Here is a 17,829-nt window from a genome sequence, read left to right on the forward strand (position 1 = left end):
GGGGGGGGCAGATCTGGGGGGCTGGGGGACCCCAATAAAAACCGGCTGAGAGCCCTAAAGCGGTGACACGGCGCGGCAGGGACGGAGCTGGCCCGAGGAGGACTCAGAAGAGGAAGGCTTTCTTCTTCAGCTCGTTGCGCTTCCACAGGGCCAGCTTGCCGAACTCCTCCGGCGACATCTCGAACACCTTCAGGAAGTCCTCGGGGGACAGGTGGCGCTGCGGGGAGGGGACACAGCGCGGTGACACACTGCGGGGAGCCCCCCGGAGCCCCCCCAGCCTGGCACAGCCCCCACCTCCAGCCTGGTCCTGTCCACGCCGGGCGGGAGCTTCACGCGGCCTCGGTTCGTCACCATCAGCATCTCATAGGGGTAGATCTGCAAGGGGGGGGGACACGGGGCTGTGAGACCCTCCCCGGGCTCCATCCAAGCCCCCCCGGCCCTGCCCAGCCCCCAGCCCGCTCACCTTCTGCTCCAGCATGCTGGGCAGCGAGTTCCCTCTGTCCATGCGCCCGCGCTGGCCGTTCTGGGGGGGCAAAGCCTGAGGTCAGCCCGGCCCCCCCCCAAATTCCACCCCCCTGAAGCCGAGCCGAGGTGAGGGGCTCCAGCCCGGGGGTGTCAGAGCCGCCCTCCCCCCTCCGGGGACTGTCCCCTGGTGGTCCCCGTGGTCCCTGTCCCCCCATCACCGTCTCGCCGGTCTCGGTGTCCGCGGCCAGGTGAGCTCTTACCTGCAGGGCTGCACAGACAGAGGGGGGGCTCAGCCTGGGGACCCCGCTGTGCCCCCGCAGTCCCGCTGAGCCCCCACTCCCAGTCCCTGGGGACACCCCCACACCTCCCAGGGCACCCCCACACCTCCCAGGGCACCCAGGACATTCCCGGGAACATCCCCCGGGACACCCCCACATCTCCAAGAGCACCCCCACATCCCTCCAGATCATTCCAGAATCCCCAGGACACCCCCACACTCCCAGGGACACCCCAGGACACCTCCAGGACACCTCCAGATCCCCAGGACACCCCCAAGACATCCCCACACCCCCGGGACACACTCCCACTTCCCCAGAACACCCTCAGATCCAAGGACACCCTCAGATCCCCAGGACACCCCCAGGACACCTTCAGGACAGCCCCAGATCCCCAGGACAGCCCCAGACCCCCAGGACACCCCCAGGACACCTTCAGGACACCTCCAGACCCCCAGGACATTCCCAGGACACCTCCAGACCCCCAGGACACCCCCAGACCTTCAGGACACCCCCAGACCCCCAGGACCCCCCTCCCTGCCCTTCCCTCACCTGGGCTGCCCTTCTCGCTCCCCGCCGAGCCAAACTCTGCCGACTGCAGCTGCGAGGGGACAGGGACGGGGACAAGGTCACAGGGTGACCCCAGCCCCCTGAGCGGGCGGGGGGACCCCGGGCAGGGGGGGGGACAGCCGAGAGCCGCTTACCCGGGTGAGGGTGCTCCGGCCGGAGGCGGGGAGGGAGGAGCTCTTGGAGCTCGTGTGGAGCGCTGAGAGAGAGGCAGAGACCGTCAGGGACAGGCAGGGACATTTGGGGACAGGCAGGGATGGGCAGGGATGGGCAGGGACATTCAGGGACCTCTGGGGACATTCAGGGACCTCTGGGGACATCCGGGGACAGGCAGGGATGGGCAGGGACCTCTGGGGACATTCAGGGACAGGCAGGAACAGGCAGGGATGGGCAGAGACCATCATGGACATTTGGGGACATTCAGGGATGGGCAGGAATGGGCAGGAACAGGCAGGGACCTTTGGGGACAGGCAGGGATGGACAGGGATGGGCAGGGACCATCAGGGACCATCAGGGACCTTTAGGGACAGACAAAACCACACCACAACGGACAGGGACAGGCAGGGATGGGCAGGGACCTTTAGGGACAGGCAGGGATGGACAGGAACCATCAGGGATGGGCAGGGACCACCAGGGGCAGGCAGGGACCTTTGGGGACAGGCAGGGATGGACAGGGATGGGCAGGGACCATCAGGGACCTTAAGGGACAGACAAAAACACACCACAACGGACAGGGACAGGCAGGGATGGGCAGGGACCACCAGGGGCAGGCAGGGACCTTTAGGGACATTTAGGGCCAGGCAGGGATGGATACGGATGGGCAGAGACTGTCAGGGACCTCATGGGACCGTCAGGGATGGGCAGGGACTTTTAGGGACATTTGGGGACAGGCAAGGACCATGAGGGACCATCAGGGACAGACAGGGACAGACAGGGATGGGCAGGGACAAGCAGGGACGGGCAGGGACCATCAGGGATGGGCAGGGATGAGCAGGGACGGGCAGGGACCATCAGGGATGGGCAGGGACGAGCAGGGACGGGCAGGGACCATCAGGGATGGGCAGGGACGAGCAGGGGTGCAGGCAGGGAATCGGGGGGTGCAGGTGGGATTTGGGACATACAGGTGGGATTTGGGAAGTGCAGGCAGGATTTGGGGGATAGAAGGGGTGCAGGTGAGATTTGGGGGATAGAAGGGGTGCAGGCAGGATTTGGGAGGTGCAGGTGGGATCTGGGGATAGAAGGGGTGCAGGCACCCAGAGATGAGGAGGGAAAGGGCCGGCATCCAGAACGATCCCACTCACACGTGTGGAAAGGCGTCCGGTCCGGCAGCGAGCGAGTTTTCCTCCGGATCGGGAGCGACTTCTCCATCTCCTCCTTCAGGATCAGCTTCCCGAGGTTGGAGGTGACCTGGCAACCGGGGGACACCCGTTGGGATCGGTGCCAGGCACCCCCAGCCCCTCAGAGCTGCCGCCCCGCCCCTGACCTTGCTCAGCTCCTGCCGCTGGAGCTCCCGCAGGTTCTTCATCTCCTCCGTCAGATCCTCATCCTCCTCCTCCCCTCTCTTGGACGCCATCCTCCTCCTCCACTCGGTCTCTGCGGGGAGAGGGATGTTCCAGCCATGTTCCAGCCGTTCCCAGCCCTCCCTGGGGGCTCCAGGAGGGACAACCCCGCGGTGCCACCTACCCACGACGGCCAGCGACGGCGGGCAGGGCCAGTAGTCGGTCTCGATCTTGGCGGGCTGGTTGGGATCCGGGGGCTGCGCCGCCGGGAATTTGGAGGATTCGATGATCAGGTCCTCGATGAGGTGCTTCCCGTGGTGGGCGCTGGAATGGTGGTCTGGGGGCACGGCGGGGGTGAGGCAGCAGCCCGGGGTGCCCCATCCCGTGGGGTGGAGCCCCCCGCACTCACCTCTCTGCCGGTAGATCGGGGGCTTCTTGTAAATGTTGAGCTCTGTGGTGTCGGTCTCTGGGAGGAAAAAGGGATTTGGGGTTGGGAGGGGGAAGTCATGGGGTTGGGAATGGGAGTTCGTGGGATTGGGGGCTCATGGGGTTGGGAATGGGAACTCATGGGATTGGGAGTTTATGGGAATGGGAGTTTATGGGATTGGGAATGGGAGCTTGTGGGGTTGGGAATGGGAACTCATGGAACTGGGGGCTCATGGGATTGGGAATGGGAGTTCATGGGGTTGGGGGCTCATGGGGTTGGGAATGGCAGCTCCTGGGAATGGGAGTTTATGGGAATGGGAATTTATGGGATTGGGAATGGGAGCTCGTGGGGTTGGGGGCTCATGGGGTTGGCAATGGGAGCTCCTGGAGTTGGGAGGGGGAACTCATGGGAACTCAAGGGATTGGGAATGGGAGCTCAAAAGATTGGGAGGGGGAGATCATGGGGTTGGGAATGGGAGCTCATGGGATTGGGAATGGGAGCTTGTGGGGTTGGGAGGGGGAACTCATGGGAACTCAAGGGATTGGGAATGGGAACTCATGGGATTGGGGACTCATGGGATTGGGAATGGGAGCTTGTGGGGTTGGGAGTGGGAGATCATAAGGTTGGGAATGGGAACTCAAAGGATTGGGAATGGGAGCTCAAAAGATTGGGAGTGGGAGATCATGGGGTTGGGAATGGGATTTCAGGGAGTTGGGAACGGGAACTGATGGAGTTGGAAGAGGGAGCTCATTGGATTGGGATTGGGAATTCATGGGAATGGGAACTGATGGGGTTGGGAATAGGACCTAATGGGACTGGGAGTGGGAGCTCATGGGGTCAGGAGAGGGAGCTCATGGGAATGGGAGCTCATGGGATTAGGAATGGAAGTTTATGGGGTTGGGAACACATGGGGTTGGGATTGGGTGCTCATGGGGTTGGGAACAGAAACTCATGGGAATGGGAGCTCATGGGGTTGGGAACGGGAACTCATAGGGCTGGGAACACGTAGGATTGGGACTGGGAGCTCATGGGGTTGGGAATGGGAACCGATGGGGTTGGGAACAGAAACTCATGGGAGCAGGAGCTCATGGGGTTTGGAGTGGGAGCTCGTGGGGCTGGGAAGGGGCTCCAGGACACCGTGTGAGGCTCAGGCAGCGCGGGGGTCCCGCTCGGGGGTCCCGCTCGGGGGTCCCGCTCGGGGTCCTTACCGGGCCGGTGGAAGTGCTGGACGCTGCTGCGGGTGGGGGCAGGGCCCTGGCGCGAGGGGGGCAGCGGGGTGCTGCTGGGGGGGCGGCTCTCCAGCCACTCCCGGATGACCTGCGGGAAAACGGGATGGGGCTCAGCGGGACCCCTCCCCACCCCAGCAGCACCCCCTCCTCCCACAGCCCAGCAGAGCCCGCACTCACCTCTGGAGATGGAGGAGGAGACATGGATTTGGGAGACAGGGAGCGCTGCAGAAGGCAAGGATTGACTTAATTTTAATTACATTTTAATTTATTTTAATTAAATTGATTTAATTTTTAATTTATTTTAATGAAATTTATTTAATTTTTAATTTACTTTAATTTATTTTATTTTATTTTTAATTTATTTTAATTAATTAAATTTATTTTAAATTAATTTTATATTTTTATAATCTATTATGTTATTTATAATAAAATTTTATTAATTTATTTTTAATTTATTGCTTTATTTTAAAGTTTATTTTATTTTAATTTTATTAATTTTATTTAATTTATTTTATTTATTTTATTTTAATTTAAATTTATTTTCAAATTAATTTTAATTAATTTTAATTAACTTCATGTTTTTTACTGAATTTTAACAATTTTAATAACCTTCACAAGCTCTTACAAATCACAATGAATTTTAATCAATTAATTTATTGCCTTATTTTAATTTTTATTTTATTTTAATTTTATTAATTTAATTTTATTTTATTTTAATTTGAATTTTTAAAAAATTAATTTGAATTAATTTTAATTAACTTCATGTTTTTCACTGAATTTTAGCAATTTTAATAACCTTCACAAGCTCTTACAAATCACAATGAATTTTAATCAATTTCAGATATTTTTCTGCTAGAATTTTTTCCTATTATTCCAGAATTCTATTCCACCTCAGCGATCCTTCTATCCAGGTGGGATCCTCCCAAAAACCCCCCAGGGAATCCCCCCTCACCTCCCGGCTGCGGGGCAGCTCCACGTGCTCCATGAGCGAGTAGGTGAAGTGGGGCTCGTAGATCATCAGGTCGGGGCGCTCGATGTCCAGGATGGCCTTGTCCTTGGGGATGGCAGCCAGGTCCTTGTAGCCCAGGACCTCGTTGTCCATTTTGGCCTGGGAGGAGGGAAAATGTCTTCATTTGGGGCGAAGGAAGGAAGGAAGGAAGGAAGGAAGGAAGGAAGGAAGGAAGGAAGGAAGGAAGCCTTCATTTGGGGCTCAGAAAGGAATTTTTATGAGGTCCTCATAGCCCAGGACCTCATTGTCCATTTTGGTCTGGAATGAAGAGAAAAAATCTTCATTTGGGGTGCAGAAGGAATTTTTTTATGAGGTCCTGTATCCAGAACCTCGTTGTCTATTTTGGCGTGGAAAGGAGGGAAAATGCTTTTATTTGGGATGCAGCAAGGAATTTTTTACAAGGTACTCATAGCCAAGGACCTCGTTGTCCATTTTGGCCTAGAATGAAGGAAAATGCCTTTATTTGGGGTGCAGAAGGGGATTTTTTACAAGGTCCTTTTATCCCAGGACCTCGTTGTCCATTTTGGCCTGGAATGAAGGAAAAACATCTTCATTTGGGGCACAGAAAGGAATTTTTATGAGGTCCTCATAGCCCAGGACCTCATTGTCCATTTTGACATGGAATGAAGGGAAAACACCTTCATTTGGGGTAAAGAAGGGAATTTTTTATGTGGTCCTGTAGCCCAGGACCTCGTTGTCCATTTTGGCCTGGGAGGAGGGAAAACGCCTTCACTTGTTGTGCTGAGGGGGATTTTTGGGAATGGGGAGGGTTCATTCCCTGCACGGCAGTGCCAGGGGGATGGAGAGGGTTTGGGGAGATCACATCCCGACCGCAGGGATTCAGGGATGAGCGGGAAGGTGGGAACAGCTCCTTACCACGATGCTGGAGGGAGAGCCGGGAACGCTGGATCCGCGGGAAGAGCAGACGCTCCCAGGGGAGGTCAGAGGCTGCTGGGTGCAAAAGTGGGGGGGTTTCAGCCCAGGAAGGGGCTCGGGGGTGTGCTGGGGGGGCAGGGGGCACCCCTGTGCCCGCGGAGCCCGCATTCCTTGCGGATGGGATGGGCAGGGGCCAGCGGGGAGGGGACAGCGGCTCGGCCAGGACGCGCTGCCGCTAGATGGTGCTGCCAGGCTGGGCTGGGGACGAGGAGGAGGAGGAGGAGGAAGGCAAGGCCCTGCTCACAGCAGCCTGTGCCCTTGGCCCCCAGCCCCGTGTGCCCTCCCTGCGTGCGGGGCTCCCCCTTCTCCCACACCCTGCCAGGACCCCCAGCACCTCCCGGACCCTGCCAGGACCCCCAGCACCCTGCCAGGACCCCCAGCACCTTTCCCTGGACCTCCCAAACCTTCTCTGGACCCCCAGCACTTTCCCTGTACCCCCAACATCCTGCCAGGACCCCCAGCACCTCCAGCACCCTGACAGGACCTCCAGCACCCTGCCAGGACCCCCAGCATCTTTCCTGGACCCCCAACACCCTTCCCTGGACATCCAAAACCTTTTCTGGACCCCCAGCACCTTCCTGGACCCCCAGCACCCTGTTCTGTACTCCCAGAACTTTTTCCACGCCCCCAGCACTTTCTCTGTACCCCCAATATCCTTTCTTGGACCCCCAAGACCTTCCTTGGACCCCTAACACCCAGTTCTGCACCCCCAGCACCCCCTCTGGACCCCCATGACATTCCCAGACCCCCAACACCCTGTTCTGGACCCCCAATGCCCAATTTTGTACCTCCAGCATCCAGTTCTGGATCCCCAACACTGTCCTTGGACCCCCAACACCCAGTTCTGGACCCTCAGAACCCTGTTTGGGGCCCCCAATGCCCAGTTCTGGACCCCCAGCACCCTCCTTGGACCCCCAGCACCCAGTTCTGGACCCCAACACGCTCCCTGGACCCCCAAGACCCCGCAGACCCCCGAGCCCTTCCCCGCCCCCTCACCTTCTGCAGTCTTTCCATTCAGCTGGGGCCGGCCGGGCTGTGTCAGTCACGGGCTCCTGTGGGCACAGCGGGGCTCTGGGCACTGCCAGGGCGGGCACCGAGCCCCCGGCCGGGGGTCCCAGCTCCCACCGCCCCCCTGGCGCGGCTGAGCCCCGCCGGGCACGAGGGTGGCACGTCCCCAGTGCCAGACATGGCTGTGCTGGCAGCAGGACACGCGTGGCAGGGGATGCCACTGGACAGGGAGGGACAGGCAGGGGCAGGGAGGGACAGACAGGGACACAGAGGGGACAGGGAAGGGACAGGCAGGGACAGACACAGGACAGGGAGGGGACAGGGAGGGACAGGCGAGGGGACAGGTGGGGACAGGAAGGGGACAGGGAAGGACAGGCAGAGACATGAAGGGGACAGGCAGGACAGGGAGGGGACAGACAGGGACACACAGGGGACACACATGGGACAGGCAGGGGACAGGTGAGGGACAGGCAGAGATAGGGAACGGGTAGGCAGGGACAGGCAGGGGACAGAGAGGGGACAAGGAGGGACAGGCAGGGAACGGGCAGGGGAGAGACAGGGATAGGCACAGGGAGGGGACAGGCAGGGATAGGCAGAGACAGGCAGGGGACAGGCAGGGACTGGCACAGGGAGGGGACAGCGGGGACCCCGCACTCACCGCTGCCTCTGTGGCTCCACATCCCTCTGGGCGCCGACGCCGGGCTCGGGTGTTCCCTCTGCAGGGAGAGGACAGAGCTGGCGGTGACCCGCAGGGCGAGCGAGGGACAAGCCTCCCCTTGTCCCCACGCTGTCCCCCGTGCCGGCTGCGTGGCCCTGCCCGCTGGCTGCTGACGGTGCTGGCCGGCGGAGCGGGGCCGGTGTCGCCCTTTTGTCCCGCGGCCTCCAGAAGGCTCCAGCGGATCGGGACGGGCTCGGCCCCCGGAGCCCCCGGGGCCCGGGCCTGGCCGCGCTCTGGAGCCACAATGCGGCGCACAAAGGGGAAAATTCCCCATTCTGCTCCCAACTTCTCCTTTCAGAAGGGAGGGATTGGGGAAAGCTCGCGGGGGCCGGGCGGTGACAGCGACAGCGACAGCAGAACGAGCAGCTCCGGCCCTGAGCCCCAACCCTGCAGGGCACGGGGGTGGCACCGCCTTTGGGGACACCAACCCCGCTGTCCGAGCTCAGAACTCGCTCCCGTGGGACGCGGGGATGGAGCGGGAGCAGATCCCAGCGACCCCGGAGCATCCTCGGGCTGCCGGAGGAGGGGGCTCTGCCCGCAGCTCCGCGCCCCCTCCCTGGAGCCCCCCCGCCACAAAGACCCCCCAGATTTGTCCCTGACGCGGGGTTTAACGGGGCCCCCCACCCCCAGGACCCCCCCGGGGACCGGTGGGGTGTCACCCCCGGCGCGGCACAAGGCTGGCCTTGTCCGGGCGGGCACTGCCCTGAGCTCACACTTTCCAGCGCCCGGGCCAGCCTTGCCCCCCGCCCCCGGTGGCGCTCGGGACGGCGGCGGGGACGCGGTGGCAGCGAGCAGATGGAGGCGATGGCGGAGAACGGGAGCGCGGGGAGGGCGGGTGCGGGGAAGGAAAACAAACCCGAGCCGGGGCTGCGGAGAGAGACGCCACAAAACCGGCGAGGGGTGCCAGGCCTGCGCCACCACCCCGGCCACGGTGCCCCCCCGCTCCGGGGACGCGGGGACAGCTTATCGGGCGCGGGCAGGGAGCCACCGCCCCGATGGCAGCCGCGTTCCCCATGGCAACCTCCAATCTCCCCGCGGGCCCGCGGCCGGCTCCGCGCCTGGCCCGCGATAAGGGCGGCTCGGCTGTTTGGGATTTTCCTGGCCAGGAGGGCGAGGGGGAGCGGGGACAGCGCGGGGGGGGCGCAGGGGGCGCAGCGTGTCCCCCTCGCAGGGAGATGCTGAGGGGAGGGAAAGGAGCCGGGCAGGGAGCGTGGGAAGAGGAAGGAAGGATGGATGGATGGACGGACGGACGGACAGGACACGCCCGGGCGGGGCTCACCGGGATGGAGGGGGGCTGTCGCCCCCCCGTGAGGGGAGCCAGGGCTGCGCTGCCGCGGGAAGAGGCCGGTTCCCTCCTCCCCACCCCGAGGAAATCCGGATTTGACTTTTCGCAGCCGCCAAAGCCATCAGCGCCCGGCCCCGCGCCAGGGGCCAGGCCGTGAGAACCCCCCCACGGCCCGGGGGGCGGCGGGAGGGGACCCCCAGCCTTCCTCCATCACCCTCCTCACCCTCCCTTCCCTGCCCGTGCCACCGTGTGCCCGAATCGTGGCGCGGCTGGCGGCCAGCAGCGACAAGGGGGGACACCTGGGGTCACAAGTTCCCTGAACAGACGGTTCCCGCCAGCCCTGGAACGGTGTCCGGTGCTTCCCAGCCCAGCCCCGGCCTCCTCCTCCTCCTCCTCCTCCTCCTCCCACCGCAAGCTCGGAACAAACAGCGCAGGCGAGGCCCGGAGCATCCTCGCCGCTCACCGGGGAAACCGAGGCACCGCCACACGCGGGGCCCCACCGGCAACCTGATCGCGACAGCGGCGAGCCACGGGCAGCTCGCGGGTCCCCGAGCCGCGGCCCGCCGGTGTCCGGTTCCTCCTTTGTCCTGTTTGCGCCGCTGCCATCCCCGCGGCAGCGAGCCCGTGCCTATCGATCGCTCCCGGGCACCTCGGTGGCCTCAAAAGCCACCAGCTGCCAGCCCCGGGCGATTTTCCGTGGCTGGCATGGAGCTGCCGCGGGCACGGCGATGCTCCGTGCCTCAGTTTCCCTGGATGGGGGGGTAACAACAACCCGCCCGCCCCATCCCGGGGCGGATGGAGATGAAGGAGGCATTTCCACCTCCTCGGGTCCTCCCATCCGCGGAATCCGGGCCAACGCCGCTGTCCCCCGGCCCTGCCAGGAGACCCGAGCCCCGCGGAGAGGGGGGAGACATGAGCTGAACCCCAAAACTGCCGGGGATGGCGGGGGGCTCCTTGCCCGCCCCCCTGCCCCGATGGCCACCCCGCAGCCCGCTCGGGCCGCGCCTCACGTGGCTCGTAATCCGGGATTAACGCGGGATTAGCCTGCTCATCCCGCACGCGGAGGGACCCGCTGCGGATGTGTGAGCGGGCCGCGCCCTCGGGGCTCCGCCGGGGGTTTGGGGGAGCCCCCGCACCCCAAAATCCCCCCCGGTTCTGCCAGTCCTGGGTTCGGCCCCACGGCACGCCCAGCATTGGGGACCCCGTGTGGGGGCCTGGGCACCCCAAAACCGCGCCTGGGGGCAGCCGGGGGGGGTCACACCTGACAGGACAGTGGGAGGCGGTCGGGGGTCCCGAGGGGGCGGGTGGTGGCCCTGGAGCGAGCCCAGCCTGGCCACCCCCCTGCATGCCCACACCCCCCGAGACGGCGCCATCCCTGGACAAGAGATGGGGGGCACGCCCCAAATTTGTCCCCCAAATTCTCCCCCTAAATCACCCCCGATGCTCCCTGGAGGTGGGGAGGAGGAAATTTGGCCTCTCCAGGCTCTGCCAGGGGGGTTGGGGCTCCCCAAAATCCCGTGTCGGCGGCGACCAGCACGGCCAGGGAACATCAAACCCTTCCCGGGGGGGTGGGATTGGGGGGTGCCCCCCCAGCAGCAGCGCTGAGACCCCACAAATTCCCTCCTCAGGTGGGGCTGGGCAGGGCTGGGCACTCCCGGCCTCCTCCCGCGGCACCCGCGGTGCCCGTGGCGATGTCCCCGGGGAAGGGGCACGGGGGTGTCCCGGGGGGGCTCGGGGCGGTGTCCCCGCCCTTCCCGCAGCCGGCTGTGGGGACGAGGTGGGCGACAAAATGTGGGGCACCCCCGACCCGCCCCACCCCCGGGAGCGGCGGCACCGAGAAAGCGACGGGAAAACGGAGAGCGGCCCCCCCGCACCCCCAGCCTGTCCCCAGCCTGTCCCCAGCCTGTCCCCAGCCCTGTCCCCAGCCCTGCCGGCCCCGCACTCACCTAAGGCCGGGCACACCGCATCCCTCCGGCCGCGGGGGGATGCCCGGGGCTCGCTCGCTCTGCCGGGGCTGCGGCGCATCCGAGCGGGGCGCGGGCGAGCCTATCAGCCCCGGCAGCCCCGGCCCCGATAACGCGGCCGGGCGGCGTGCGGGGGAGGCTGCGGGAGCGCGCCTGGAGGCTGCGGGAGTGCGCGGCTCCCGGAGGGGGGGTGGCGGCCGCGGGGGTGCCGCTCGCCCGTCCCCAGCTCGCTGCTGGCTCAGTCCCTTTCCCAACAAGAGGAGAATTAGCCGGCATCATGACGAAGCAGTATTGGCCGCCGCTCCTCCCGCTCGCCCGGCACAAAGAGGGAGGAAAACAGGAATAACCCGGCCTGCCCCGCTGCCGGGGGCAGCCGGAGCCCCCGCGCCCCCCCAGCCCCCGCTGGGCACCGGGCGCGGCAGCCCCCGCCTCCCCCGCAGCCCCTCGGGGGGATTTGGGCACCCCCAGCCCCTCTCGGGGGGGCTGAGCGCCTCGCGGGGCTGCGGCAGCGTGGGGAGGGGGCTGGGGGTGGCAGCTCCCGCCCGAGCCACCCCCAGGCTGGGTCTGGGGGTGCTGTGCCCACCCCTCGCTGCCCCGGGAGGGGGAATCCAGCGGGAATTTCCATCCGCGGCACCGGCGCAGCCCAGGGAGGGGTGGGAGGCGCTGGGAATCTGCCAAAACCGAGCGCTGGGCTCTGGCCGCTGATGCCCGCACGCCCCGATCCCCCCCAAACCCTGGGGGTCGCGGTCCAGCCCCGGCCCGGGGGAAGGGCTGGGCAGGGCGGGGGGGCTGCGGCCACCTCCATCCCTCTGGAGCCTCTCGGAGCCACATCCCGGTGTCCCGGCACCCGGCACGGGAGCGGAGCCGCGGCCGGACCCCGCCGGGGGCGGCGGGGCTGCGTTGGTGCCGCAGCGCCGGGAGCCGGAGTCTATTCCCGGCTCTGTGTGGGAGCGCTGCCTGGCGACAGCAGCGCCCGTGCTGGGGCTCCTCCTCGCTGCTTCTGCTCTTCGCTGCCTCAGTTTCCCCCCGCCCGGCTCAGCAAAGGGCTGCTGGACCCCTCAGATGCACATCTGGGGGGCGATGGACACGCAGGGGAGGCAGAGCCCGGGGATGGAGCCCGGGGTGCACATCTGGGGGGAGGCAGGCCCGGAGGTGAACATCTGGCGGGGATACACGCCCAGGGGGATGCACACGCGTGTCCTTCAGCGCCAGCGCCGGCCTGGCTCGCCGGAGCATCCCGGCCCGGGCTCCGCCGCGCCGCCGTCCCCCCGCACCCGGGGGGGCTCCGCGGCCCCCGCCGCCCCCCGGGGCCGTGCCCGTGAACAATCGCGGCCGCCTCTCCCCCGCCGCTAGGGGTCCGGCCCTACCTTCAGGGGAGCCCATGGCCCGCCGCAGGCTGCGCTGCCGCTCCGCCGGGAGCCAGCCCCGCGCCGAGCATCGCCGACCGCCCCTGCGCCGCACGCGCGTTGCCACAGCGACCGCCCCCCGCCCGCCGCACCGGGAGCGGCTCCGGGATGGGCACCGGGAGCGGGAGAGGCCTCGGGCTTCGGCGAGGGGCGGAGGAGGCGCAGGAGCGTCCTGGGGATTCACAGGGGGAGGAGAGAGGGCAGGACAAGCCTGGGGATTTAGCGAGGGATGGAGGAGGTGCAGGACAACCTCTGGATGCTTAGAGGGATGGAGGGAGTGCAGGAAAATCCTCTGGATGCAGAGAGGGATGGAGGAGTGCAGGGGCACCCTTCGCCCTCAGCAAGGGATGGAGGAGTTCAGGATAAACCTCTGGATTTCATGTGGGATGGAGGAGGTGCAGGAAAATCCTCTGGATGCTCAGAGGGATGGAGGGAGTGCAGGACAGTACTGTGGATTCGGAGAGGGATGGAAGAGGTGCAGGACAAACCTCTGGGTGCACAGAAGGATGGAAATGGTGCAAGAAAATCCTGTGGATTTAGTGAAGGAGGGAGGAGGTGCAGGACAATCCTTTGGCCTCAGAGAGGAATGGAGAAATGCAGAGGCATCCTTTGGCCTCAGTGAGGGATGAGGGAGTGCAGGACAAATCTCTGGATGCTCAGAGGGATGGAAGGAGTGCAAGACAACCCTGTGGCTTTTGTGAGAGATGGAGGGAGTGCAGGACAATCCTCTGGATTCAGTGAGGGATGGAGGAGTGCAGGGGCATCCTTTGGCCTCAGAGAGGGATGGAGAACATGCAGGAAAATCCTCTGAATTTAGTGAGGGATGGAGGGAGGGCAGGAGCGTCCTTCAGCCTTCACAGAGGGATGGAGAACATGCAGCACAATCCTCTGGGTGCACAGAGGGGTGGAAAGAGTGCAGGACAATGCCCTGGACACACAGAGGGGTGCAGGAGGTGCAGGAGCATCCCTTGGCCTCCCCACCCTGCAGGATGTGCCTGGGGAGCATTCCCCCATTCCCAGGGGACACGCCCCAGGGGACACCAGCCCTGGCACCTCACAGTGGCACCCCTGTGCCGTGGCTGGAGGCAAGGACAGGGGTTTGGGCGGGCAGGGGGTGGCACCCAGCACCTCTGCAGCCAGGGGGGCTCCGGGGAGGTGCCCTCGGCCCCCCCGGGCACCCCCAGCCCCCGGGAGAGGCTGGCAGCAGACACCTCCAGGTCCTTTCTGCGCAGAGCACGTTCCTGTCCCCCCCAGGGCTCACCTCAAAAACAAGGAAGAAGCCATGGCAGGAGTTTTTTTCTCTCTCCTTCTCCAGCCTTAATTAAACAAGACTCACCTTCCCGAGCCTTTTCTATCCCAGGAGGTCAAGAAGAAAGAGAGGGGAGGAAGGGGAAAAACCCTGAGAGAAAAGAGAGGAAGGGCTTGGGAAGGAGGAGAGAGAGGAGGGGAAAAAAAAAAGGGGGACAGGGGAAAAATTAAAGCCGAGATGACACCAAGGGAGCTCCTCGACCTTTGAAGCTTTGGCTGAACTGGGGAGGGGGTGACGGGGCAGGGAGAGCGCAGACCCAGCCTGCTCCTTTCTCAAAACCTGGAGGATGGTGGGGAGGGGGCACCGCAGTGGGGTCGGGGGCTTCTCCTCCTCCTCCTCTTCTTCTTCTCCCTCCGGCACTGGGGGGCTCTGGGAACCCCCGCCCCTCGCAGGGGGAGGCCGGGGGTCCCCCCGGACACCCTTTGCTGGCCAGGGAGGTGAAAATACCCGATAAATACCCGCTGCAGGGAGCCGGGGAACCGGGGGGGTCAAACCGCCCTGGGGGGGTCCCCGAGGGGCAGCACGAGGGAGGGGGATCCATGCGGAGCTCACCCGTGCCTCAGTTTCCCCGCAGCGAGGCAGAAGCAGCAGGGAGCCCACCCCTCATCCGCAGGAGGGTGGGGGGCCAAATTCCTTAAAACCAACCCAAACTGGGCAGGAATTCAGCCCAACCCCACTTTGCAGCCCCCCCAAACCCACAAACGGGGCAGGGCCCGGCTCTGGAGCCCCTCCAAAAATCCCAGCCAAGTCAGTGGCACCCCACCCTGTCCCCCCAATCCCCCTCTGTCCGGGGTGGGGGGCAGCCCTGTCCCCCCAAATCCAGCTGGGGGTGCTCCCAGAGCAGCACGGGGATCCAGGAGTGCAAAATGTGCTTTATTTTGGGAACGACACCACCACCACCACCAGCTGCCGCCTGCAAGGCAAGGAGGAAAAGGGGATTTTAGTGGGGTGACCCCGCTGTGGGCTCGGAGCAGCCCCCAGGCCCCCCCAGCTCCGGGCTGGTGCCCCCTCCTCACCTGGACAGAATTCCCGTCATTTCTTGGCCGCTGCTTTCCTGCCCCGGCCGGCTCCGCGTCCCTGCGGAAAGGGGAGGGGGCTGAACGCGGGGGGAGCCCCCAAATCCGCGCTGTTCCCCCGGTTTTGGGGGCAGCGGCTGCACCCCGACCCTTGCCTGCCCCCCGAGCCCCCGGCCCGTTATCCCGAGGGATTTGGGGGGCAGGGGCTGCTCCTACCTTGGCGGGCGGGGGACCCGCGGGGGCGAGGCTGTTCCTGCTCGGAGAGAAGCGGGGTTGGGGTGGGGGTCCCGGCCGGGGGGACCCCCCCAGCCCCAGGGTTTTCATACTCACGGCTCCTCCTCCTTTTCCCGCTTCCTTTTCTACGGGAGACAGAAAGAGACGGACGCTGGGGGCTCTTCCTCGCCGGGGGATGAAGGCTGCGGCTCATCCCCGTCACGGAGAGGAATTTGGGGTGCCCGCCCCCCTTCCCCGAGCCGCAGGGACCCCAAAACCCCCGCGGCCCCCCCTCAGGCGCTGACCTTGGCAGTGCTGCCCTTCTGGGCGCCCGAGCCCTTGGGGGGCTTCTTGGGGGCTTCCTCTGCCGCTTCCTCCTCCTCTTCCTCATCCTCCTCATCCGAGGTCAGGTCCATGACTGCGGGAGAGGCTGGATGAGCCCCGGGACCCCGATACCCACGGGGGGTTCAGGGGACACCCCGACACCCACGGGACACGCAGAGGGGGTTCAAGGGGTTGGAGGGACCCCGATACTCACTGGACAGGTGGGAGGAGGGGTCAGGGGCTGGGGGACACCCCAATATTCACTGGACACGTGGAGGGGACCCCCATACTCACTGGACGTGGGGAGGGACACCCTGATACTCCCTGGACACACTGGGGGGGCAGGGGGACCCCGATACTCACTGGACACGTGGGGGACACCCCAATACTCACTGGATATGCAGGGGGGGTTCAGGGGCTGGGGGACACCCCGATACTCACTGGACCCCCCAATACTCACTGGACACGTGTGGGGGCTCGGGGACCCCCCGGTACTCACTGGACACACAGGGGGGCTCAGGGGACCCCCCGGTACTCACTGGACACCCCAATACTCACTGGACACGTGCTGGCCGCTGACGAAGAGCGGCCCGGAGCCGGCGCGCAGGCGGAAGGTCACCGGGGGGGTCAGCTCCACTCCGGCCAGCGAGGCCTGGGGGGCGGGGGGACACAATTCCTGACAGCCCCCCGGGACAGGAGCACCCCCAGACCCCTCCCCGGGGCAGGAGCAGCCCCCAGACCCCTCCCCGGGGAAGCCCCCAGGGCAGCAGCAGCCCCTGAAGCCCTCCCTGGGGCAGCCCCCAGACCCCTCCTGGGGACAGGAGCAGCCCCCAGACCCCTCTCGGGACAGCCCCCAGGACAGGAGCAGCCCGCCGAGCCCTCTCCGGGGCAGGACCCCCATCTCCCCTCCCCAGGACAGCCCCCGGAGCAGCCCCCAGTCCCCGGAGCCCTCCTGGCAGAGCCCCCAGACCCCTCCCCGGGACAGGAACAGCCCCTAGGGCAGCCCCCAGACCCCTCCTCAGGACAGGAACAGCCCCTGGGGCAGCCCCCAGACCCCCGAGACAGCCCCCAGACCCTTCCCTGGGGCAGGAACAGCCCCTAGGGCAGCCCCCAGACCCCCGAGACAGCCCCCAGACCTTTCCCTGGGGCGTGACGCACCGTGCGCAGCACCAGCTGCTGCTCGCAGTGCCAGTCCTCGGTGACTCGGAAGGTGCAGGAGCTCCTGGCGCTGCTCAGCTCGCACCCTGCGGGGACAGGAGGCGACAGCAGGGGACAGAGCCACCCTCGGCGGGGGTCCCCGACATCCGGGGGGGGGACAGCCGGGGTGGGGCGGGGGCGGCACTCACCCCAAAGCACGGACACGGGTCTGTCGGAGCCGCTGTCGGTGCTGTCGGTGAAGGACATGGCCGGGGGAGGGGGGGTGACACGGCCTGGGGGGGACACGCGGAGCTGTGGGACCCCAAAACCTCGGGATCCCCGCCCCAAAAACTTCGGGACCCCAGAACCTCGGGACCCCCGCCCCACAACACTCACCCACAGCAGCACCGCAGCTCTCAGCACCGGGGGAACCCCACAAACAACGGGGCCACCCCCACCGGGGCACTTATGGGGTCACGGGGACCCCGCCCCCCCCCCCCCCGGAATGAGGCCGCGCTGTTAATTGGTTAATTACCCCCTTCAGGTGGGGGCGCTGATGAGCGCCGGCAGCCCGCACGCCGTGTGACGGGTCACCGTGTGTGACAGGTCACCGTGTGTGACATCCCTGCCCGGAGTGTCCCCGTGCCCTGTGGGTCCCTCGATGTCACCTGTGCCCCCCCGTGTTCTCCTGTGTCCCCTCACGTCACCCGTGTCCCCTCGCCTCGCGTGTCCCCCGTGCTGTCCCGTGTCCCTCGATGTCACCCCGTGCTCGCTCCATGTCACCTCGTGTCCCTATGGCCCGCGTGTCCCCATATGTCCCTTACCCCGCGTGTCCCCTCCGTGTCCCCGGGTGTCGCCCACCCCACGTGCTGTCCTGTGTCCCTCCATGTCCCCCCGTCCTTCACGTCCCCTCGTGTCCCTGCGCTCCCAGTGTCCCCCCGTGCTGTCCTGAGTCCCCTGATGTGCCGCCCCACGTGTCCCCTGTCTCCCTCTTGTCCCCACTCTGTCCCCCGCGTGTCCCCCCCACCGTGTCCCCCCTCTG

The 17,829-nt window shown here is 65.1% G+C and overlaps 2 protein-coding genes across 13 annotated transcripts; both read right to left on the reverse strand.

The window, feature by feature from the left end:
- Nucleotides 1-6: 6 nt before the first annotated feature.
- DMTN (dematin actin binding protein) lies at nucleotides 7-12,862 on the reverse strand. 12 transcript variants are annotated; one of them, XM_039698333.1, is made up of 17 exons: nucleotides 12,750-12,862; nucleotides 8,074-8,131; nucleotides 7,404-7,459; nucleotides 6,348-6,422; nucleotides 5,415-5,570; nucleotides 4,640-4,684; nucleotides 4,442-4,550; nucleotides 3,216-3,272; nucleotides 2,991-3,143; nucleotides 2,791-2,900; nucleotides 2,609-2,714; nucleotides 1,445-1,506; nucleotides 1,293-1,341; nucleotides 726-733; nucleotides 464-523; nucleotides 295-375; nucleotides 7-217 (listed from the first exon to the last, which is right to left on the reverse strand). In XM_039698333.1, exons 3-17 carry the CDS (start codon nucleotides 7,419-7,421, stop codon nucleotides 104-106), a joined length of 1,203 nt encoding a protein of 400 aa, XP_039554267.1. In that variant the 5' UTR covers nucleotides 7,422-7,459; nucleotides 8,074-8,131; nucleotides 12,750-12,862; the 3' UTR covers nucleotides 7-103. The 12 variants fall into 12 exon arrangements, 10 of the variants coding, with proteins under 10 accessions (XP_039554267.1, XP_039554270.1, XP_039554265.1 ...); XM_039698336.1 differs by having other exon boundaries at nucleotides 6,348-6,419; nucleotides 12,750-12,861; XM_039698331.1 differs by lacking the exon at nucleotides 12,750-12,862 and adding an exon at nucleotides 11,365-11,725.
- Nucleotides 12,863-14,957: 2,095 nt separating this feature from the next.
- On the reverse strand, nucleotides 14,958-17,819 carry NPM2 (nucleophosmin/nucleoplasmin 2). Its single transcript, XM_039698370.1, has 9 exons — nucleotides 17,323-17,819; nucleotides 16,997-17,080; nucleotides 16,809-16,894; nucleotides 16,209-16,392; nucleotides 15,632-15,744; nucleotides 15,444-15,472; nucleotides 15,330-15,366; nucleotides 15,114-15,174; nucleotides 14,958-15,010 (listed from the first exon to the last, which is right to left on the reverse strand). Exons 2-8 carry the CDS (start codon nucleotides 17,052-17,054, stop codon nucleotides 15,130-15,132), a joined length of 552 nt encoding a protein of 183 aa, XP_039554304.1. The 5' UTR covers nucleotides 17,055-17,080; nucleotides 17,323-17,819; the 3' UTR covers nucleotides 14,958-15,010; nucleotides 15,114-15,129.
- Nucleotides 17,820-17,829: the final 10 nt, after the last annotated feature.

This window comes from Passer montanus, unplaced genomic scaffold (assembly GCF_014805655.1).
Source record: "Passer montanus isolate IOZ18808 unplaced genomic scaffold, ASM1480565v1 scaffold123, whole genome shotgun sequence".
Classification (NCBI taxonomy): domain Eukaryota; kingdom Metazoa; phylum Chordata; class Aves; order Passeriformes; family Passeridae; genus Passer; species Passer montanus.